The sequence below is a fragment of the Bos grunniens genome, chromosome 1 (assembly GCF_055505025.1).
Source record: "Bos grunniens cultivar Pamir isolate PY7600 chromosome 1, Bosgru_T2T1.0, whole genome shotgun sequence".
Classification (NCBI taxonomy): Eukaryota; Metazoa; Chordata; class Mammalia; order Artiodactyla; family Bovidae; genus Bos; species Bos grunniens.
In genome coordinates this window covers 8417109-8441260 of record NC_141165.1, presented here as the reverse complement: position 1 = coordinate 8441260, position 24152 = coordinate 8417109, and the positions used below count along the sequence as shown (strand labels likewise).

Sequence of the window (24152 nt, the reverse complement as noted above, 5' to 3'; positions counted from 1 at the left end):
AAGCAATGGGGCCATCATGATGTATTATACTTCTTAAAGGCCTTCTGCTAATTTTTTAGCAGCCTGACAAACAGAAAGTACAAACGGAAGTTAGAAAGACTTCTAACTGCCCTCTAATATCTGCCCTCCTCTCCTCCTGGTTAACAGAAACCTAATTTTCAGTAGATGCATCGATGCCAAGTACAAAGATGGCATTTATTTCCTCGTCATCCTTGGAGGTAACTATGGTCATGTTCTAGCCCTGGGAGATGAACAAACACACCATGAGCAACTTCTGAAAGAGCCCATATGTGGACCGCCCCAACTTACACTCTCCTTTGCTCACCAGGTAAAATGAGAGAGAATATAAAAGCTTGGGTTACCTCTTGGCACCCACCCTAGGAAGGTACCCACAAGCCCTCTTGGTAACACACTGCCCACTGCCCAAACCCAGCAACCATAATCTCCATGTTTCAAGATTGCCCCGATACAAAATACTCTTCACTATTGTCCACAAAAATGGTCTGGAAGTGCCAGTGTTTTTCTATCTGAATTTCACCCAAATATTTTTTGTTAAATATTGTCTGATTTTTTATTTGGCAGATATGATTAGAATGGGTCACCTTTTCGATATAATAGTGTACACTAGAGTAGCAAAAGATTATCACAGAGTTTGTACAAGCAAGTAATAATCGCTCCATACAAATACAGGGTTTTCTGTCTCTATGGGAACACCAAGGATTGGGGAGTGGAGGCAGGAGACGATGGCAACACTGAAAGAAAAAAAACAATACAAAACAACTCGGGAGACAAGACCTATTCATTGCCATTGCTCATATTCCCCTTTCGACTTTGTCTCCTCACTGCTAGGTCCCCTATAGTAATGCTGTTTCTACATCCTGTACATACACTAAAACTGCCGTTTCCATGACTGAGCATGAGAGTCACGAAATCCTAAAATTATCTCATCACCTTATATCAACATACTAGCAAATTCCAGAAATCATTGTTCAGAAGAAAAGCCAAAATATTTCCATACGTTCCATATGCTGAATTACATATCTGCCTAATTATGCGGTTCCACAGGTGAAAGTGCCCAGAAACCATGAAGGGGGTGGGGGATTCTGCAGTCTTAACATTCCTCAAATTTTAGTCCCATGTTGAAGGAAGATGCTTTTCTTATTCATGCCCTCTATAACCCTACTTTTTAAACAACATAAAAGTATTAATTAATAGAGACTAATTTGGAGTTTAAAATGAACCTTTCATCTGTTTCCCATTGTTTAACCTTTAATCAAAGTCCATGAAACAGAAGAAATAAGAAGGAAAACTTGAAATAAGACTGAATTTCCAACATCCCAATGGGATTAGAGAGTGCTTTAAAATAGCAACATACCAAAACAGGTAAGTACAAAGCTCCTGTTTATTTCAACCGAACACAGCTTACATGTTCAAATTTGCTATGCTAATAACTCCCCAAACATCTTAAACTGGTTATAACATCTCAACACTGGTTACAACAGAGTAAAATGGCAACATGAACAATAGCGCCACCTGTCAAACACCTTTTTTTCATAATATTCTTTTTCCCAAAGACATGAACGGTCAGATTAAAGGAAGACAGACACAAGGCACAGAAGTCCCTCATTCTTTAAAACACAGATCTCTGACCCAAGAATTTTAATTTCTCTATCTACAGACGGGTGTATTGCTAGTGGTATATTAAAGAGTTATCGCTCTAATCTTCATGATTAAGTTATGAATAAGCTATTGCTTTAAGCATAGCATTAGGTTATTGCTCTAAATCTTCCTCCCTCTCCCTGAACACTGGTTGGAGAGAACCATCAAGATACCTGGGGTCCTCCAAGCAAATATAGAAACCAGCCTGGCCAGGACTTACCCGTCCAGAAGATTCATTGTAGTGGGCGTCACTTCGGCAAACAGAATGACTTTCCCAAGCTTCTTTGTCTTCAGGTTTTGTCGGTAAATCTCGAAGTCAAAGTTTTCTGATGAGCAGGACTCTGTGTCAGTCACCACGGGTATGGCGGATGGGGTGATTTCTATTTCAGATGTGTAGGATGAAATGAATTTCAGGGAGACTTTGCTGGATCTTATTACTCCTTCAGGATCCACATGTTTCCCCAGCCACTGCACAAGAGGACCCCGGATTTCCTGTGCCATAAAGAAATAAGTGGGAAGGTCATAATTTGGTATTACATTAGATGATGGTAGCTTTCCCTTAAAATGCCACTTTGGTAAGAGAAGTACTTCCTAATTCATGACCAATAAAAGCTAGGTTAACATATTCTGAAAGTAAAAACTATCATACAATAGACAATGACTACACTAAGTATGGACTTCCAGGTGGCTCAGTGGGAAAGAATCCGCCTGCCAGTGCAAGAGATTTGGGTTCAATCAATCCCTGGGTGAGGAAGATCCCCTGGAGAAGGAAATGCCAACCCACTCCAGTATTCTTGCCTGGAGAATTCCATGGACAGAGGAGCCTGGTGGGCTACAGTCCTTGGGGTCACAAAAGAATCAGACATGACTGAGCAACTAAACAACAACACTAAGTATACCTATATTATAAAAATATGAACTGGTTCAGAAAGCAAGATCCAGGGAAATAGGCACATTTCTATCCTACACTAGATCCTAAATTCTCAAAACTCCTTCCTTTCCAGTTCTAGAGTTCATGAGTGATCCTCTAGGCCTCTATGGAGGCCTCAGTTTTCATTCCAATCCCAAAGAAAGGCAATGCCAAAGAATGCTCAAACTACCGCACAATTGCACTTATCTCACATGTTAGTAAAGTAATGCTCAAAATTCTCCAAGCCAGGCTTCAGCAATACGTGAACCGTGAACTTCCTGATGTTCAAGCTGATTTTAGAAAAGGCAGAGGAACCAGAGATCAAATTGCCAACATCCGCTGGATCATGGAAAAAGCAAGAGAGTTCCAGAAAAACATCGATTTCTGCTTTATTGACCATGCCAAAGCCTTTGACTGTGTGGATCACAATCAACTGTGGAAAATTCTTCAAGAGATGGGGATACCAGACCACCTGACCTGCCTCTTGAGAAATCTGTATGCAAGTCAGGAAGCAACAGTTAGAACTGGACATGAAACAACAGACTGGTTCCAAATAGGAAAAGGAGTATGTCAGGGCTGTATATTGTTACCCTGCTTATTTAACTTCTATGCAGAGTACATCATGACAAATGCTGGGCTGGAAGAAGCACAAGCTGGAATCAAGATTGCTGGGAGAAATCTCAATAACCTCAGATATGCAGATGACACCACCCTTATGGCAGAAAGTGAAGAGGAACTCAAAAGCCTCTTGATGAAAGTGAAAGTGGAGAGTGAAAAAGTTGGCTTAAAGCTCAACATTCAGAAAACGAAGATCATGGCATCCGGTCCCATCACTTCATGGGAAATAGATGGAGGAACAGTGGAAACAGTGTCAGACTTTATTTTTGGGGGCTCCAAAATCACTGCAGATGGTGACTGCAGCCATGAAATTAAAAGACACTTACTCCTTGGAAGGAAAGTTATGACCAACCTAGATAGCATATTCAAGGGCAGAGACATTACTTTGCCAACAAACGTTCGTCTAGTCAAGTTTTTCCTGTATGGATATGAGAGTTGGACTGTGAAGAAGGCTGAGCGCCGAAGAATTGATGCTTTTGAACTGTGGTGTTGGAGAAGACTCTTGAGAGTCCCTTGGACTGCAAGGAGATCCAACCAGTCCATTCTGAAGGAGATCAGCCCTGGGATTTCTTTGGAAGGAATGATGCTAAAGCTGAAACTCCAGTACTTTGGCCACCTCATGCAAAGAGTTGACTCATTGGAAAAGTCTCTGATGCTGGGAGGGATTGGGGGCAGGAGGAGAAGGGGACGACAGAGGATGAGATGGCTGGATGGCATCGCTGACTCGATGGACGTGAGTCTGAGTGAACTCTGGGAGTTGGTGATAGACAGGGAGGCCTGGCGTGCTGCGATTCATGGAGTCGCAAAGAGTCGGACACAACTGAGCGACTGAACTGAACTTAGGCCTCTATGCATTTTACAGAAAGTTTTTAACCTTATACTTCCACCCCTCAAAGAAATTCATTATCTGGGAAAATAAAGCCTAGGTGAAAAGTCACAGGAGACAAAGTACTAAGATACTAGAGCATTCCCTCTCGGCCTCTGCACGACCTCCACCTCGTCTCGTAGACAAGCTGACCACCACCAGCCACTGACAGGTCACTAACAGTGAAAGGAATGGGGTACCCAAGATGCTTTCGCTTTACTCCAAATGCAGTCCATGGAGGGGAAGACAGAAGTCCAGTACTTACAACCTAACCTAGTACCGAACTCTCTATCCTACCTCCCAAGAAGCTGCAACTTCCTCTTGGACCCTGGGAGACCTGGGGCCTCCCCCTGGGGTGGAGCATCAGGGGATTCAGGTGGGGAAGTCAGCATCCCAAGGGGCTAGCACAAAACATATTAAAATCTGCTACAGGAAGTGCTGATCTGAACTCCTGGGCCCTCTTCACACAAATGCCAGGCACTTCCTAAGAGGAGGCCTTCTGTTAGCACCCGGGGTCTGTCCCAGAGCTCTGCATGCCTAAGAGAAACACCTTCAAAGATGAAATTTCATTTAACTAAATTCACTTGATGAACCTTTAAAACTCAGTTCCCCTTTGCAGAAAACACAGAGGCTAGAGGAAGAAGTTAAATGGCTTCAGAAGGAAGTGATCAGAAGAAATCCAGAGGGCGAGACATTTTATAGCACAAGAATCTTCAAGTGTGTGTGTGTGAAAACAAATCTGAATTTGCTTGAACACATTCAACAGCTGGATGTTATAAGGGCACCGCACAAGCTAAAGATACATCAGTGGATAGGTTAAATCACGCGCACACAGAGAGAGAGAGAGATGTACAGTAATCTGAAAAATAAACACTTCTTAACTAACTTGGTTTTCATTAATTCAAGCAGGGAGGTAAACAGTTACTCAACAGGTGTAGGTAATGTGATTCCTCTCTATTCAAAGTCAATGAAAGTCAAACCAAAAAGAAACAGCCAGCACCAGGTAGAACTTTCAGAACAGGAAGAAAGCAGGGAACCACTTCTGGAGCAAATTATCCAATTGGCCATCTACGCATCATTCATCTAATAAACTGTTTTTGAAAGCAACACATAGAGACGTACAAATATGCAAAAGAAATTAAAATTTGAGTAGGCAAGGTACAGGAGGTTTTTATTTTTAATCTTATACTTCTTTCATATAATCTTTCAGGACTTAATCAGGGCAAAGTAAGTTACTCAGAAAAAAAGAGAATCTAAAAAGATACAAAATGAGGTGAGGAACCTCTTAAGAAACATACCTATATACCATCTATAATTCTCCTAAATTTTTATATTCACTATAGTCAAATGCAACTTGTAGCCATCGAGTAAAACTAAGTACACAAGGGTAGTATTTAGGCTCCCCCCCTCCCCCGCCCCTATTGTCCCTGGACAAGAGATACAATTCTGGCCACAAGAAATATCAAAGTTACTACCTGTTTGAAGAAATTCCACCTGCTATATGCTATAAAAGGACATATGTTACAATGATGACTTAAGAGCTGCAGAAGTAGCTGCTAACACATATAAGGAAAAGGAATTAATTAACGAATCTTGGCTTAACTCTACCAATGACCACTAAGAGAGAATAGAAATGCTATTGAAGAAAAAAGTTTGGATCATATATATCAAGGCAAATGGTCAGACATGAGTAGTAGTAACAATCCTCTACCCCTCAAATCTACCTGAATCTTTAAACACAAACTACCAGAGAGCGCAAAAATGTCACCACTTTCAGGAAGACTGACCCACAGCCTGTCTAGGTTAGGACTATCCTTCATAAACTTAATGACTTTATAGCACTTTTCAAACTGTAATTCCATAGTTTGTACAACTATTTACTCAATGTCCCACTGTTTTGCTAGAATAGAACATAAGCTCCATAAAGACAACAAATGTGTGTTTCTGTCTTGCTCCCAACTGTATCCATGGCACCTGGTACCAAGTGGATATTGCATGCTTAATAAGCATTCATTGTATAAATGCACATTAAATTCCATACCAAAATAAAGTCCCACAAGTAATAGACATAAATAGGTATATCCAAGAGGGAAAACCCAGAAAAGGCAATGATAAGAGATAGCCTTGAAATGAATATAATATGCATCAAAAAGAAATGTGAAATTGTTAAATTAGTTCTGTTGAAAATAAAACAACTGCTATCAAATTCCACCCCAATGAAATTCATAAAAACCTTCTAATTAATGTTATTTTTTTAACATTTGAACTTCAAGAATTTAGTATTTACTTTTCTCTAAGATTTCAGGCTAATTAAATACAATTTAAGTGGAACCAAAAACAACGTTTTATAGTCACATAAATGCTGGCCCCTTTGAATTCACCACAGCACTAGGAAAACACTAGCTATTCTCAAGGAAGGTGAATGTGCCTGTTTCCTACTGGGACATGTCGCACACAATATGAAAACCCCAAGGAATCCCCCCCAAAAAGTACTAGAACTAGTAACTTGGTTTTCAGCAAGGTTGCAAAATACAAGGTCAATATAAAAACTGGGTTTATTTCTAGCCATGAATATCTGAAGCCTAAATTTTATTTAAACATCATTTTCAATGGCATCAATAGATGTGAAACATTTAGGAATAAATTAAAATATGTGCCAGACCTGTACACTGCAAACTATGAAACACTGAAAACTTAAAGAAGTCCTAAATAACTGAAGAGATATACTATGTTCATGGATTAGAACATTCAATATTATTAAGATATCAATGCTTCTCCAATTTGATCTACAGATTTGATGCAATTCCCATCAAAGTCTTAACAAGCTTTCTTTTGTAGACATTGATAAGCTATTTCTAAAACTTAAACAGAAAAAGAATAGGCCTAGAATGATCAAAACAATTTGGGGAAGAAAAAAGAAGATTTCCATTATCTGACTTCAAGACATTATAAAGCTACAGTAATCAAGACAGTATGGTATTGGCTTGGTGGTGGTAGTGGTGGTTTAGTCACTAAGTCATGTCCAACTCTTGTGACCCCATGGACCATATCGGGCTCTTCTATCCATGAGATTTGCCAGGCAAGAACACTGGAATGGGTTGCCATTTCCTTCCCCAGGGAGAATTCCCGACCAGGGATCATAGGTGGCTTCTTTACCACTGAATCACCAGGGAACCCCACTGTATTGGCTTACAGATAGACTGCTGCTGCTAAGTCACTTCAGTCGTGTCCAACTTTGTGCGACCCCACAGACGGCAGCCCACCAGCGTCCCCCGTCCCTGGGATTCTCCAGGCAAGAACACTGGAGTGGGTTGCTATTTCCTTCTCCAATGCATGAAAGTGAAAAGTGAAAGTGAAGTCACTCAGTCGTGTCCGACTCTCAGCGACCCCATGGACTGCAGCCTTCCGGGGTCCTCCATCCATGGGATTTTCCAGGCAAGAGTGCTGGAGTGGGGTGCCATTGCCTTCTCCGTACAGATAGACATACATTACTAAAAACAGAATAAAGTCCAGAAATAGGGCCACACACGTATGTTCAATTGATTTTCAACAAGGTAATTCACCTGAAAAAGAATCATCTTTTCAATACATGGTACTAAAACAAGGGAACATATGCAAAAAAAAAAAAAAGAAAACCACCAAAATTTAATCCTTACAGGTATACTAAAATTAACTTGAAATGAATCATAGACCTATATGTAAGCTATATATATATATATACACACACACACATATATATACATATATATATATATACATATAACCTATATGTAAATAAATGTAATGCTATAAAACGAATAAAATAGAGGAGGAAATTTTCTGATCTTAGAATCAGATCAGATCAGATCAGTCGCTCAGTCGTGTCTGACTCTTTGCGACCCCATGAATCACAGCACGACAGGCCTCCCTGTCCATCACCAACTCCTGGAGTTCACTCAGACTCACGTCCATCGAGTCAGCGATGCCATCCAGCCATCTCATCCTCTGTCGTCCCCTTCTCCTCCTGCCCCCAATCCCTCCCAGCATCAGAGACTTTTCCAATGAGTCAACTCTTTGCATGAGGTGGCCAAAGTACTGGAGTTTCAGCTTTAGCATCATTCCTTCCAAAGAAATCCCAGGGCTGATCTCCTTCAGAATGGACTGGTTGGATCTCCTTGCAGTCCAAGGGACTCTCAAGAGTCTTCTCCAACACCACAGTTCAAAAGCATCAATTCTTCGGCGCTCAGCCTTCTTCACAGTCCAACTCTCACATCCATACATGACCACAGGAAAAACCATAGCCTTGACTAGACGAACGTTTGTTGGCAAAGTAATGTCTCTGCCCTTGAATATGCTATCTAGGTTGGTCATAACTTTCCTTCCAAGGAGTAAGCATCTTTTAATTTCATGGCTGCAGTCACCATCTGTAGTGATTTTGGAGCCCAGAAAAATAAAGTCTGACACTGTTTCCACTGTTTCTCCATCTATTTCCCATGAAATGGTGGGACCGGAAGCCATGATCTTCGTTTTCTGAATGTTGAGCTTTAAGCCAACTTTTTCACTCTCCACTTTCACTTTCATCAAGAGGCTTTTGAGTTCCTCTTCACTTTCTGCCATAAGGGTGGTGTCATCTGCATATCTGAGGTTATTGAGATTTCTCCTGGCAATCTTGATTCCAGCTTGTGTTTCTTCCAGTCCAGCGTTTCTCATGATGTACTCTGCATATAAGTTAAATAAACAGGGTGACAATATACAGCCCTGACATACTCCTTTTCCTATTTGGAACCAGTCTGTTGTTCCATGTCCAGTTCTAACTGTTGCTTCCTGACCTGTATACAGATTTCTCAAGAGGCAGGTCAGGTGGTCTGGTATTCCCATCTCTTGAAGAATTTTCCACAGTTGATTGTGATCCACACAGTCAAAGGCTTTGGCATGGTCAATAAAGCAGAAATCGATGTTTTTCTGGAACTCTCTTGCTTTTTCTATAATCCAGCGGATGTTGGCAATTTGATCTCTGGTTCCTCTGCCTTTTCTGAAACCAGCTTGATATTAATAAATCTTTTCTATGAAAGAAAGGAGTATGAACTCCCAAAGAAAAAAAGAACTAGACTTTATAAAAATTAAGAACCCTAAGAACTGCTGCCATTCAAGGATTAATGTTAAGAAAAATGAGAAGACAATAAACTGAGAGTAACTATTCTTAATACACATATCTGACAAAGGACTTGTATCCAGAATGCAAAACAACAACAACAACAACAAAAAGAAACACTTAAAAAAATGATTTTATTTATTTTTGGCTGTGTCGAGTGGGGGCTACTCTAGTTGCGCTGCTCAGCCCCTCACTGTGGCGGCTTCTCTGCTGGAGCACGGGCTCTGGGGCATGTGGGCTCAGCAGCTGCGGCTCCCAGGCTCTAGAGCACAGGCGTAGTCCTAGAGGCGCATGGGAGTACCTGCTCCTCGGCATGTGGCATCTTCCCAGATCAGGGATCAAACCTGTGTCTCCTGCATTGGCATGTAGATTCTTTATCACTGAGACACCAGGAAAGCCCTCCAAAAGCACTCTTAAACATAATTAGAAGAAAACAATTCAACTTAGAACAGCAGCAAAAAGATTTGAAAAGACATTACCCAAAAGAAAATATCAGACAGCCAAAAAGCACATTAAAAGTGCTTGGCATTGTTTATCACCAGGGAAATACAAAGTAAAACCATGGGATACCTCTACACACCCATTAGAATGGTTAAATTTCTTAGTTCTGACAGTATCTAGTGTTGGCAAAGATGTGAAGTAACTGAAACTCTCATACATTACTGGGAAAATAAAATGGTACAACAATTTTGGAATGCAATTTGGCAGTTTATCAAATTAAACATACACATGCCATACGATCCAGAAATTCGATTCCTAGGAAATTAACCAAGAGAAATGAAAACACACATCAACGCAAAGACCTGTATGTGAATGGCCATAGAACCTTTACTCATAATAGCAAGAAAAAAAATGCAAACAACCCAATGTCCACTAACAGGAAAACAGATAAATAAGTCACAGCAGATCCATACATTGGAACACTACTCAGCAATAATGACCTACTCAGACAGGCAACAAAATGGATGAATCTCAAAAACATAAGTCTGATTAAAATTAAAATTAAAAAAGACAAAAGAGTATGTATTGTGTGATTCAACTTATGTGAAGTACTGGAAAGGACCAATCTAATTGATAATGATAGAAAGCAGATGAGTGATTGCCCAAGGATGAGCATGGGGATGGGAGAGTAGACGAGAACCGAATGAGAAACAGAACAAGAGAATTTTGTGGGATTCTGGAAATGTTCATCTTCAATGACAGTTACTCCAGCATGTATGTATATCAAATCCTACACACAAGTAAGTACATTTCCTTGAATATCGGCCACACCCAGCAACATCCTTAGGCAACACTAAACAGCAACTAAAATCCACAAGACTCTGTATCCATTAATGTCCAAAAAGAACACCATTGTCTCTAGTTCTGACGAAATAAATGCTTAAATTCACATTTAGTGAAAATACACGTAAGTGACTATTCCATAGTTAACATATTGTAACATCTGATACATGGGGTACAACTAAGATCAGAGATGTCCAGTATGCTATGTCCAGGTATGTTACAGCCATTCCACCCCCTCCCTTGTCTTATCTGCTAAATTTTATCCACCTAGCAAGACTCAGTGGGTGAAACAGCCATCCCTCTAACTCAGCATTGGATTCAAAATACTTATTACCATCTCTGCGTTCTGTGCTCCTTTTCCCAAGAAACACTAAATAATTGATCTTAACCTTTAAAGGTTTTCAATCTAGGAGACACATTTGCCCCACTGTAAATAATCAGATTAGTTGCGCTTCAGCCATAACATTGTAAGTTGCTAGGCAACATTATAAATTTATGAGTGGGTAAATCAGAAAAAATGAATCTACAAAGACACAGAATACAAGTTTTTTTAAAGGATGTTTCCATTCTCAAACATCAGAGTACACAGGAGTAGAAGAATTTATTTTTAAAAATTCTTACTACTGGTATTTTACAAACAAAATATTCCCAGACAATTTCACATTCACTCAGTGTCTTCACACAAGTGATGAAGGCACACAGCATAGAAGATTTTTACAATCAAAAGACGACACTCCTGGAAATTCCCTGGTGGTCCAGTGGTTAGGGCTTCGTGCTTCCACTGCAGGAGGCATGAACTCTATCCCTGGTCAGGGAACTAAGATCCCACAAGCCTCAAAGCATGGCAAAAAAAAAAAAAAGACACTCTTGAAAAAGCAAGACTGTTTTTGGTCCTGATCTCATTTAAAGCAAGGATTGTTCATGTGGCAGCCTTCAGGGTAAACTTTTATTCTGACACCAGAACCAAGCAGAGCAAAGCCTCAGGCAGGGTCTGAGACGAGTGTGTGCCTCCTTAGGTGACTGGTCCCCCGTGAAGACCCTTCTGCTGTCTCAACTGCAACTGACCCACTGTAGTCTGATGGCAGTCGGATTCCTCCTTGGAAGGCACTGCTCTCCTGATTGGATGCCCAAGGCCCCCGCCTTCCTGCACCCCCAAATATGCTCAGTCACTGATCCAACACTGTCACCCCGAGAATAAATGGGCCTGCAGGGGCTTGTAGCTTCAGTGACTGGCTCATGAAAGCAGTCTGTCCCCACAAACATCCAGGTAACTCTCACCCACAGACACCCAAGGGCCAAAATGATCCAATACACGAAACATCTCTGAAAGAAATGGACACACTTTCCCACACGTGCTCCTGGCCCAGGAGCACAACCCTCATTATGTGGGGACACACTCTCCAGCTGGACTCTTGGCTGCCACCTCTTCTACTTCTAAGCATCTGGGATTGAGACCATCCACCTCAGCCCCAGCATGAAATCTGGAACCAAGCCAGCAAGATCTCCTGTGGGGCCCCTGATGATGCTTCTTTCCAGTTAGGTCCCCAAGTAATAATTCATCAGAGTGCTTCTGGCAATGCTGATTCTCAAATACAATGGGTCCAGTTTGGCAGTTCCTCAAAACGTTAAACAGTATCAACATATAAGCCAGCCATCTCCGAGTATATACTCAAAAGAGTGGGAAGCAGAAGCTTCCTCAAACACATACCTCAGCAACACCGATGTTCAGAGCAACGTTGTTCACGATGGTCAAAAGGTAGAAACAACGCACATCAGTCAAAAGATGGACAGATGGTTAAACAAAATGTGGTGTGTGTGCATATATACATAAAATACTCCACAGCATGCATGTGTGCATATATATATATATATATATATATATATATTCCAGGGTCTGTGATACATATATATGTAAATGCTCCAGTGTGTGTGTGTGTACATATATACATAAAATACTCCACTGCATGCATGTGTGCATATATATATATATATTCCAGTGTCTGTGATACATATATATGTAAATGCTCCAGTGTGTGTGTGTGTACATATATACATAAAATACTCCACTGCATGTATGCGTACATATAAATATTCCAGTGTGTGTATATATACACAAAATACATATATATAAATATTCTAGTGTGTGTATATATATATAATATATATAAATATTTCAGTGTGTGTGTGTGTATATATATATAAATAAAATACTTCAGTATGTGTATGTGTACATATATACATAAAATACTCCAGTGTGTGTGCATATATATACAGACACACTGGAATATATATATGCACACACACTGGAGTATTTTATGTATATATGTACACACGCACACACATATATATATTGGAGAAGGCGATGGCACCCCACTCCAGTACCCTTGCCTGGAAAATCCCATGGACGGAGGAGCCTGGTGGGCTGCAGTCCATGGGGCTGCTAAGAGTCAGACATGACTGAGCGACTTCACTTTCCCTTTTCACTTTCATGCATTGGAGAAGGAAATGGCAACCCACTCCAGTGTTCTTGCCTGGAGAATCCCAGGGACGAGGGAGCCTGGTGGGCTGCCATCTATGGGGTCGCACAGAGTCGGACACGACTGAAGCGACTAAGCAGCAGCAGCATATATATATAAAAAATACTCCTGTGTGTGTGTGTATACACACACACACACACACACACACACACACACACACATATATATAAAATACCCCAGTGCATGTACATGTATTATTCAAGCATAAAAAGAAATCAAGTTCTAATAGACACTATGGCATAAATGAACCTTGAAAATATTATGCTAAGTGAAAGAGGCCAGACAGAAAACGACAAATATTGTATGATTCCACTTTTGTGAAACATCTAGAAAAAGTAAATTCATAGAAACAGCAAGTAGAATAGAGGTTACCAGGAGCTGAGTGGAGAGAAAATGAGAAGTTATGATTAATGGGTATAGAGTTTCTGTTTGGGGTGATGAGAAAGTTTCCAGAATAGTAGAATGGTTGCAGTGTGAGAGTAATTAATGGCACTGAACAGTACAGCCGAAAATAGTTAAAATAACAAATTTGACGTTCAGTCGCTCAGTCGTGTCCAACTCTTTGCGACCCGATGGGCTGCAGCACGCCAGGCTTCCCTGTCCTTCACCAACTCCCAGAGTTTACCCAAACTCACATCCATTGAGTTGGTGGTGCCATCCAACCATCTCATCCTCTGTCATCTCCTTCTCCCGCCTTCAGTCTTTCCCAGCATCAGGGCCTTTTCAAATGAGTCAGCCCTTCGCATCAGGTGGCTAATGTATTAGAGTTTTGGCCTCAACATCAGTCCTTCCAATGAACACTCAGAACTGATCTCCTTTAGAATGGACTTGTTGGATCTCCTTGCAGTCCAAGGGACTCTCAGGAGTGTTCTCCAACACCACAGTTCAAAAACATCAGTTCTTCGGTGCTCAGCCTTCCTTATGGTCCTACTCTCACATTCATACATGACTACTGGAAAAAGCATAGCTTTTGACTATATGGACCTTTGTCGGCAAAGTAATGTCTCTGCTTTTTAATATGCTGTCTAGGTTGGTCATAACTTTCCTGCCAAGGAGTAAGCGTTTTTTAATTTCATGGCTGCAGTCACCATCTGCACTGATTTTGGATCCCAAATAAATAAAAGTCTGTCACTGTTCCCACTGTTTCCCCATTTATTTGCCATGAAACTTGACAATAAAGTTCACCAAAAAATTTTAAAAGAGAAGGGGATCAAGATCTCAAGCTGTATTCTCCCCAGAAGCTTCTGGTCTTCTCTGCAGCCAGGCCACTGCCTGCTGCCAAATTGCCCTGCATAAGATGAAGTGGAGAGGCAGCCATGTAGCTATGGGGTTGGTAGATGGGCGGAGCCCTGACAATGCCTTTCCCAGGGTTCCTCCTTGCCTTACCCATAAATCACCAAGGGAAGCCACTAGAGTGACTTCTCACAAGTCTTTTCCCGAGTAACTTTTCACCTAGGCAGACAAATGATTGGCAGTGTCTCTCGTGGAATGATTTTAGGTTGTCTCCATCAGGCACTAGGCTACATCCACCGTATGGAAGTGCTCACTCACTCCATGCAGAGCACTGGGGCTTTAGACAAGGATCCCAACCCTCACTAGCAATGCCACAGCACTATTATCACCATCTACGGAAGAAGAAATGGAACCTCAGATATTCCAAACCACAAAGTCAGTAAGTCACAGAGCTGGAATTTGAAACCACAAAACCAAATCTGGCTCCTAAATCATTGCTCTAATTTCTATCCCACCATCCTCAGTAAGAAGAGCTAACCCAAAATGAAGCAACATAGGAGAAGCCTGTTTACTATAATCAAAATATCGCAGAGAGTCAGACACGACTGAGCAACTGATCTGATCTGATCTGAAGGCATCACAAAGAAAGATATAAACTCAATATAATATGCAACTATGAAGTAGTGATAAAACAGATATGGTTTGGAGCTGAGGTGGGGTGGGAGGGAGAGTGGGTGGTGGGCAAGGATTAGAATGTTTGGTAAGAGAAACCTGAATCTGAAGAAGTTTGGGTCAACCGTGCCTCCTTCAGTTCAGTTCAGTTGCTCAGTCGTATCCGACTCTTTGCAACCCCAAGAATACAGCATGCCAGGCTTCCCTGTCCATCACCAACTCCCCCGGAGCTTGCTCAAACTCATGTCCATCAAGTCGGTGATGCCATCCAACCATCTCATCCTCTGTCATTCCCTTCTCTCCTGCCTTCAATCTTTCCCAGCATCAGGGTGTTTTCCAATGAGTCAGTTCTTCGCATCAGGTGGCCAAAGTATCGGAGCATCATCTTCCGCATCAGTCCTTCCAATGAATATTCAGAGCTGATTTCCTTTAGGACGGACTGGTTTGATCTCCTTGCAATCCAAGGGACTCTCAACAAGTGTTCTCCAATACCACAGTTCAAAAGCATCAAATTTTTCGGCACTCAGCTTTCTTTATTACCCAACTCACACATCCATACAGGACCACCGGAAAAACCATAGCTTTGACTAGACGGACCTTTGACACCACAGTTCAAAAGCATCAGTTCTTCAGTGTTCAGCTTTCTTTATGGTCCAGCTCTCACATCCATACAGAACTACTGGAAAAACCATAGCTTTGACTAGACAGACCTTTGCAGCAAAGTAATGTCTCTGCTTTTTAATATGCTATCTGGGTTGGTCATAGCTTTTCTTTCCAGGAGTAAACATCTTTTAATTTCATGGCTACTCAGGCAAGCCCAGATGAGGACATTTTCACAAAGAAACAAAATTTTTATCATTTAAGTGAACTACCCGTTCATTGCTCTCTGGTTTCAGCCAGAAAGAGATGGCATATTCTAGAGTTCAAGGGAAGGGCTACTTAAGGAACTGTGGGCAGAGATAAGAAAATCAAAGCAGCAGGGCTGGGGAACACCTAGACCAGCGACAGGCCCAGAGGAGGAGCAGAGGAGACGGCACCCACAGGGGCTGTGAGCAGACAGGGTGGAGAGGAACCCCTCTACCTCTCTCACCCACTGCCAGCACAACCAGGGTCTGGGAAGGCACCCAGAGAACAAGTGGACAGTGTAAACTGGACAGTGGCCAACACAAGTGCTGAGAGTGGACACAACCGCTTTCATCAGACCCAACTTCGAATGGTAACTCCACAGCACCAAAGGATTTATGACGAAGGGCATCCGAGATCCAAATCCCAGGCATGGGGGGGCTCCTCCCCTGAGTCAAACTTGTCACGGTCATTTCCGGTCCCCAAGGCCTGGGACACAGTAGGCACTCAATAAATGTCTGTTAAAACCTGTATTCCCTTTATTATGTAAAAGTTTCTCTCAGGCTCAGGCTCTGAAAGGCCACGGGTTTACTGCATTTTTTGTTACCTGCCAACTAGCGAAGACCACAAAAGGCTGGGGTGGACCCATAAAACAGAGGTAATGAATAAGTCATTTCTAACAAGGCTGGTTTTATAGGCATCACACCTCTGCTGGGCCAAATGGGCTCATTTTAGAGGTGAAATCTATTCTGCGAGTGCGGAGACCAAAAAAAAAAAAGAGAGAGAGAGGGAGCCGTGGGCGGCACTAAAAGCAAAGGGAGGCTTTCTGGGTCGGCGCTCAACCACCGCTCCTACTCCAGAGGCGCTAACTTCCACTGACGGGGCCCGTGGGTTTGGGGTTCAACATCCGTAGAAATCTCCAGAGCCTTCATTAAGCCTTGCCGGTGTAAAACGCCCGCCATTTGTCCGAGGCCAACACAAACAGGCTCCTAACGGAGTTAGGAGTGTTGGCTGGGAAGCCAAGAAAGCTCCGGGTGGGAGCCCAGGCCGCAAGCTGGAACGCGAGTGGGGCGGCCCATCGCGCCTCACCCTGCGGGGGCACGTTCTGACTGGCGCACACGCACGTAGGCACGTACATGCACGCATGCGCACATATAGATGTGACCGTTCCCCACCTCAGCCATGTTGGGGCGAGCAGCGGGTCTAGAGCCCTAGGCCCAGGGCTGCTTTTTTTTTTTTTTTTTTTTTTGAATCATCAGAAGGCCCCCCACCCCGCTCTCGCAACTCATCCCAAACTACGTGCCTGTCATTCGTAGCCTGGCTTTGACCTCTCTGGAGCGCTGTGTGTGGGAGCAGGAGATAACCAGCACAGAATTGCCCACAGCTCTGCTCCAGACTAGCTGGGAGGTTTTCTTTTTAGAACGAGAAAATCCCCAGCTCCCCTTTCACCTTTAACATTCAAGAGTGAGTGTTTTGTCCCAAATGCTAAATGCTCAAGTTAAAACTGGAACATCCTCTCTAGGATTCCAAAATTAAAATACACATGTTGCCTGCAAAGAAGAGAGGTGGCCAGTATGAGGACGATTCAGGGAAGGCAGAGAGAGTTTTCTACTCCAGTCCATTTATTTTAGCAAAACCTCATTTGGTCAACTGTTTTTGTACATGACACTGGAAAATTCAGAGTCCCAGAGGATATTACATTGGAGGGGAAAAAAAGGGCCTGTGAAGGCATTCCCTTCTGCCCTACAAGGAGAGGACGGACAAATTCGCAAGCAAGCATTCCAAGGAGACGGTCTAAAATCTGCATTTTAGGAAGCCTTACTAGTTGATGGGAAAGAGCAGCTAGCTGATGAGCCAGTGTGTACTTAGTTATAGTTTCTAAACTGGAAAGCACTTTAATAACAGATAAACTATTGCAACTTTTTTCTGAAGCTCCATCTTTCCAGTCTTGCTCTGGGGTACATCAACAGCTGATTCTTTTAAACTGTTTAATGTGATGTTAATGAAGCCCCCAACACACCTGGATAAAGGGTGACAGCTAGATTGAACCGGGCAGCCAATCTGAGCCTGGTGGGCTGTTTACTGTTGGCCTGTCCCCCAAGGCTTGTCGGCTCTCCCAGACACAGGAATGGAAGATGTGTTTCACCATACTTCAGTGAGAAATGCCAAAACATTTTTTAAGTTTTCAAACAAAACACACTTATTAAATGCCTACTACAGGCAAAATACTGGAAAAGGGATACAAAGATTAACAACATATGGTCCTTGCCTTCAAATGATCTTGTATTACAGTTTAATAGGGTAGACAGATATTCATAACTACAACCGCATTTGTGCACCACCCCCCCACCACCAAATTTTAACCTTCATATAAAAGTAAGCAGTCAGATCTAAGGTTCCAGTATTGGGATGGGAAACTGAAAGAAAAATTGTAAATCCTGTATACATAACATGGTCATCACTGGAATTTTCCTGGATCAGGGTTGAGAAGTCCTATGCTGAGCATAAAAGATCAACTAGTTGTCCTCAAAGCATGTGGCTCTGAGGTGCTTTATGTTCCATAATTTAGAACTTTTTAAAGATATATTCTAAAAATTTTCTACTTGCTGGCCCATTGTGAGGATCGGATGTGCCCATAGTCCAGTACAGCAATGACCAGCTATCCAGAACCATTACAAACCAGTAGGCTACTGGTTTTACTTCAAATAAAGAAAACAAGCCCAGGTCCAAATGGAAATTAGTGGCACTCTCTTATCAACTCCTAGAAACAAAAATGTGGTAGCCTCATACTGTCATAAATAACTTAAGTTCTATGCTCTGTGTTAACTTGAAGACACACATCTTTTGAAAAACAAACTCTATCAATAAATTGTGGTAAAACGTTAACCAGTGGTGAATCTACTAGGTAAAAGTTACATGAGATTTGTGTACTATTTTTCACCCTTTCTTTACTTAATTTTTTAAACAAAAAGTTGAGGAGAAACAAAGGGATTTGCTCCAAAAGCTCTCTAAGGCCTCTGCCAGTTCCAACATTCACTGGATGTTTTTGTTCTGCTGTTAATCCTGGAATCATCAAAGACACAGCCTTTGTTTAAAAGGAGAAAAAAAAACAATCATCAAGAATACCTTCTAGCACCCCCATCTTAGTTGGATCAGCACAACCCTTCACGCAGTCTGCATGAGGGCTAGGTTGCAAAGGTCACTTCAGGCGAGAACACCTCCCTGAAAAACCTGATTTTGACTGTCACAGGCTGTGCCTCCAGAGGCCTGGAGCTCGAGCAGTCCAAGCGAAGGACGTTCTTTCCTGAGCACAAACCCCAGTGCGTTTCATGAAGCCTTTCAGTATACGTGGAATCAGTGTATTAATAACAGCTTATTGGCACCGAATGAAAAACACACAAGTCTTAATCTTAGGTCTTGAATTGGGTCCAGGTTCTACGTAATAGCTGGCTGGAAGGGATACAGCCGTAAGCATTGCTTGGTGACTGGAGGCTGTGTAGTGAGACCTGAGTTCTGAAACCAGGATTGGTAGCTTAGCAAAATTTACTGGTTGTAGAAAAAAGTAAACTTGCCTCTAGGGAGGTGAGCTCAGCCGCACCATTCTGACAGCAGCCCCTGGTGGCCAGTTTAGTAAAAAGTATTGGCTCCGATGCAGAAAGTTCCGACCTTGCCTTAATGAAGGTTGCTACAAGCAGACGGGCCATTCTAGGTGACAGCTGGGCAGTGATTGGGGAAGCAGCAAAAGTCCAAACTAAGGTGTGCCTGTGAGTCACATAAACTCATCCACATCACTAGGGTTCCTGTCACTTGCATTAACAACAACAACGAAAACAGGAATATTGCCCTTTGAAAATAAGATGAATATGAAAATTTATTTTTAAAGGGCAAGATAATAACATGAGGCAGATAATACTTACCTGGGTTTGAAAGTTACATTCCTTAATTATGTAGAAAACCTTTAAATATGCAAGGCACGTGGACTCCTACACAAAATAAAACATGCCCTGTCTACTTCCCTACACAGTGGGACCCTTCCCTACACCCAGTGCTCTTAATTTCCACACATGCCAAGGAATTCCTACTGTACTATCGGGAATCACTCATATGGCAGAAATTTCTAGAAGATGCTGCTATCATTCATTCAGGGAATAATAATCAAGATAGTAATATGTGAAGTCTGATCTCCAGTGCCACAGACTCACACCCCGTCACTGGATATAAATAGAAAAATGTTCAGAGGCTGACCGTTGGCTTCAAAGGCAGAGAGCCGTAGGAAGTAGAAGCCACAAGCTTCAAGCCGACTTCATCGTAAGGTGCACACACTGCATCCTCAGCCATGAGAGAACAATCTGGAAACAATCTGCTGGGCAGCTGCTCTCATCAACAAACTGTTTATTATAAGAAAGTGGCTGGGTCAAAGGCTAAACATCAACCCGAACCGAAAGCATACAAGCAAAAATCAATAGTGTCCGTGCTAAAGGAAACCCAGGACTTCACAGAAAAGAGGGAGCAAGAAACTTGTGTTTAGTTCTGAAAGGATGGCACTCACACATCTCAATGTGCAGGGCTGTTCTGCATGATATTACAAATGGTTACTTACTATCTTCAGAACAGGAGCTCAAATATGGCACTTAAAACATACGGAAATCAATTTTACAGATCACTTCCCAAAAAAAGTTACAACAGCTTATATCTAGTTGCTTCCATCTTGCATTTGTTTTATAAAAGGATCAACACGCTTAAACACAATGCTGCTGCTGCTGCTAAGTCACTTCAGTTGTGCCCAACTCTGTGCGACCCCATAGACGGCAGCCCACCAGGCTCCCCCGTCCCTGGGATTCTCCAGGCAAGAACACTGGAATGGGTTGCCATTTCCTTCTCCAATGCATGAAAGTGAAAAGTGAAAGTGAAGTCGCTCAGTCGTGTCCGACCCTCAGCGACCCCATGGACTGCAGCCTTCCAGGCTCCTCCATCCATGGGATTTTCCAGGCAAGAGTACTGGAGTGGGGTGCCATTGCCTTCTCCAACTTAAACACAATACGTAGATAATATAACCCATCTTTTAAAAAGCCTGTTTAGTAATTGGATTACTGACTGGTATATAAGAAATTATGTGAAGGAATTGTATTATTTTAGGTGTGACAGTGAAATTCCACTGCTTATATTTTTAAACAGAGTTCTTATCTTTTAAAGACACACACTAAATATTTACAGATGAGAGATCTGCTCGGGGATCTGGGTAAAAAGCTACACATACAGGAGGAGAAGTGGGTAGGAATAGATAAAATGAGATTGGCCAGAATGGAAAACTGTGAAGCAGAGTGCTGAATACATACGGCATCTTTACATTACTTTGTTTACTTTTGTATATTTGAAACTTTCTATGTGTTTATTTTACTTGTGTGCATGGTTCAACAGTCGTTACGAAAGGAAAAATGTTTTCTTAAATAGAAGTATTAACCCACCAGTGCAAATTCATTAATTCACCATAAGGATATGTATAGAGAAGGACAGAGATGGTGAAGATGGTGAAGGACAGGGAAGCCTGGCGTGCTGCAGTCCATGGAGTCTCAAAGAGTAGGAAAGGACTGAGCGACTGAACAGCAACAAAAAAGGATATATATACACCCCAGGATTATTAAGTGTCCAACATGGTTGTTTTCAAGCGGTATCTGATACGAAGCTGTTAAATTCTAAGTCAAACAGTGGAGAAGTAGAACGAGACGTTGCGTACATCCCCACTGCGTTCATGACCCACCAAGCCGGAATCTGACAGAAACGATACCACAAGAAGGCATGCCACAGTTTACCTGCGCCACGGGCTAGGAGGACAAACAGGAACTGGTGAGAAAACCCAACCGACAGAAATGACGGGACCAGGCTGTGTTTGAAAACAGGCAGTTTGGCACACAGACTTTGAAAACACAACTTGTTTGTAAACCTGAGGCTCCTACATATTGCACTGTTCATTCTTAAACTAACAGGAAAAGTAATTAGAGAAAGAGCCTGAGATGAAATAAAGCAGAAAGCAAAACACGCTTTCATTATGCTTAAAGTAACTGAAAAGTATCTATCAGTGACTTCAAACTGCTCCAGTATAAAGATGAAATGGTACTAATCACAAATTCTTTTTTTTTAAACCAACTTTGTGAATAATCACAAATTCTTACCAAAGAATGCTTTCAAAGGAACTGTTTTAAAAGTTAAAAAAAATTTTTTTTTTTTTTTTAATTTTTCTCATCATTGCTTTGCTGGGTCCAGCATAAATACTACGGAGCCCTGGAAAGGATGTGAAAGGTCATTTCATCTACCCTCCCCAGATAGCAGAGAGAGGGTTTGGTAATGAGGACTCAGAGTCCTTTAAAAAGTCATCTTAAAAAAAAAAAAATCCATCTTTTGTGACAAACTCACTAGGCCAATCTTGAGACACAAAACTAATTCCACCCGCATGAAGGGAAAATACATGCAGAGAGGAGAATCTTCAAAAGTACGGACCTTTGACCCTTACAGCATTTTATGGGCTGAAAAGCCACAGAAAAACTCATGTATTTCAAGTTGTCTATGGAAGCCCACAATCTAGAGTAATAATCTAGGCCATTCTAGGCAGAGAGAGCCTGGACATTCCCCACTCCCCCACCCACAGAAAAAATGAACCATCGTTTTTAAATTTATGAAACCACAATTTGATGTTTTCTTTTAAAAGATGTATTTCCGTATTTATTGAGATTAACAACAGGAAGGGGAATGACTGGTGCCATCACTCAGTTACTCCCTAATAACTGCTATATGTGGGATTCATTTTTCCTCAGACAAGAAGACAATTTGTCAAATACTTTCCTACGACAAAGAAAAGCAAACCTTTACAAGTATTCTTAAAAAAAAACTTCATTTTTAATTTTTTAAACTTTTGTTTTGCTCCTGGAAGCCAAGTCGGTTTAAACTAACATTTTTACAGTTCAGGGTTCAGAAAAGACTCGTGGTTAGTGATACTGACTAATAGCCCAGCAAGGTGTTGCCAGTTCCATACTGGGCAATGCTGGTGACGGTGGCATTTCACTTTGAAAGAGATCTTATTGGGGAACTTATCGTGGAGGTGCAGGAGCTGACTAACGCAGTCCTTCTCTTTGCCAATCACCCCTCTCTCTCCATACTTCAACAGAGTAGACAGCCCAAAATAATGTTGTGAAGCTTCATGTATCAGTGGGAAAGCCCATCTCATTTTTAGCAGCATTATATACATAGCATAAATGCTTATGTATTATAACCTAAGTCTTCACTCATCCTCGAGAATAAGTGGGAAAAAGACCTCTCCACCAAGGAAGATCCTAATTCAGCAGCATTTTCTTTTAAAGTTTTAGTGAAAGCAATTCATATGCTAAAACTGAAAGACTTGAATGCCCCTAAAAAACATCAAGTAAAACAAGTAGTATAAAGGCTCAGAATTACTGCCATTTAAAACCAAGTTCATAGCGGCCATGTGTGAGGGGTCAATTCCCTAGAATTGTCTATAAGGGATAGTATCTCCAACAATTAAGAACAAAATTATAATCTCCACACTGGTATTTCTCCCACTGCTTATATCATTAAATATATCATTATCAAAACAAAGCCTGAAAACATTTTAAGAGACAAACATACTCACAAAGCAAGCAAAGGGACCACGCAGAACTGAACGTCTGAGGAACATACAGGACCCGGAAGACTGTAGGTAGCCCAGCGGTGCCTGGACAAGATGCATTTTACTGATAGGCAACCACTGAGGGGCAGAGACGGGAACGCCATCAACAAAGAGAACAGCATTCTCTTCTCATCTCCAAGAGAAAGAGACTGATGGACAGACAGACTGACCCTTGGCCAAGCTTTCCTGTTGGTGACCTGGTTGGCTTTGGTGAAGAAGCCCGAGAAAAGGCACCCAGGACTGACCCAGCCTCCCCCGCTGAGACGCGCCCCGGGGAACACCATCACCCAGAACCCGGGGTGTCGTGGCCCTTCCCGCGAACGCAGTGGAAACAGAGGCTCAAACAGGCCAGCCGGGTCCACAACCGCCTGGCGGCCTTGAAACTTCGGAAACACTTAGAAACATTTTCTCCAGACGGCACAATCCTCCGAGCAACATTCCCAGATTATCAGCGTGAATGGAAAACAAAATGCCATTCCCCAGCCATAATTCACATCCCGGAAAACTGAACTAGAACATTCATCAAAAACGGGATTCAGGCCCCCGAGCCCTGCATTCCTGCACCGCCTGGCAGCTTCGGTGGCCGGGAGAGCCAGGCTCTGACAGTGCTGCTGCAACCACGGTGCCTACCTCAGTCCTGGCCTCTGGCCCCTCATCTGACCACCAGGGGGGCCCTTTGATCGTGTGGGAGATGGTACTCATGCCCTGGGACGTTATTTTTC

At 42.2% G+C, this 24152-nt stretch overlaps 1 protein-coding gene across 18 annotated transcripts in view; it reads right to left on the bottom strand.

Moving 5' to 3' along the window:
• The window catches only part of HLCS (holocarboxylase synthetase), a 224918-nt gene that overhangs the window by 137119 nt on the left and 63647 nt on the right, over positions 1-24152 (bottom strand). For all 18 annotated transcript variants that reach the window (XR_015167038.1, XR_015167251.1, XM_086409499.1 and 15 more), the window contains one exon: positions 1880-2151. Coding sequence is in view for 16 of the 18 variants with exons in the window: in XM_086409499.1 (XP_086265625.1) it covers positions 1880-2151 (272 nt within the window). In the remaining 2 variants the exon portion in view is untranslated. The remainder of the gene's footprint in view (positions 1-1879; positions 2152-24152) is intronic.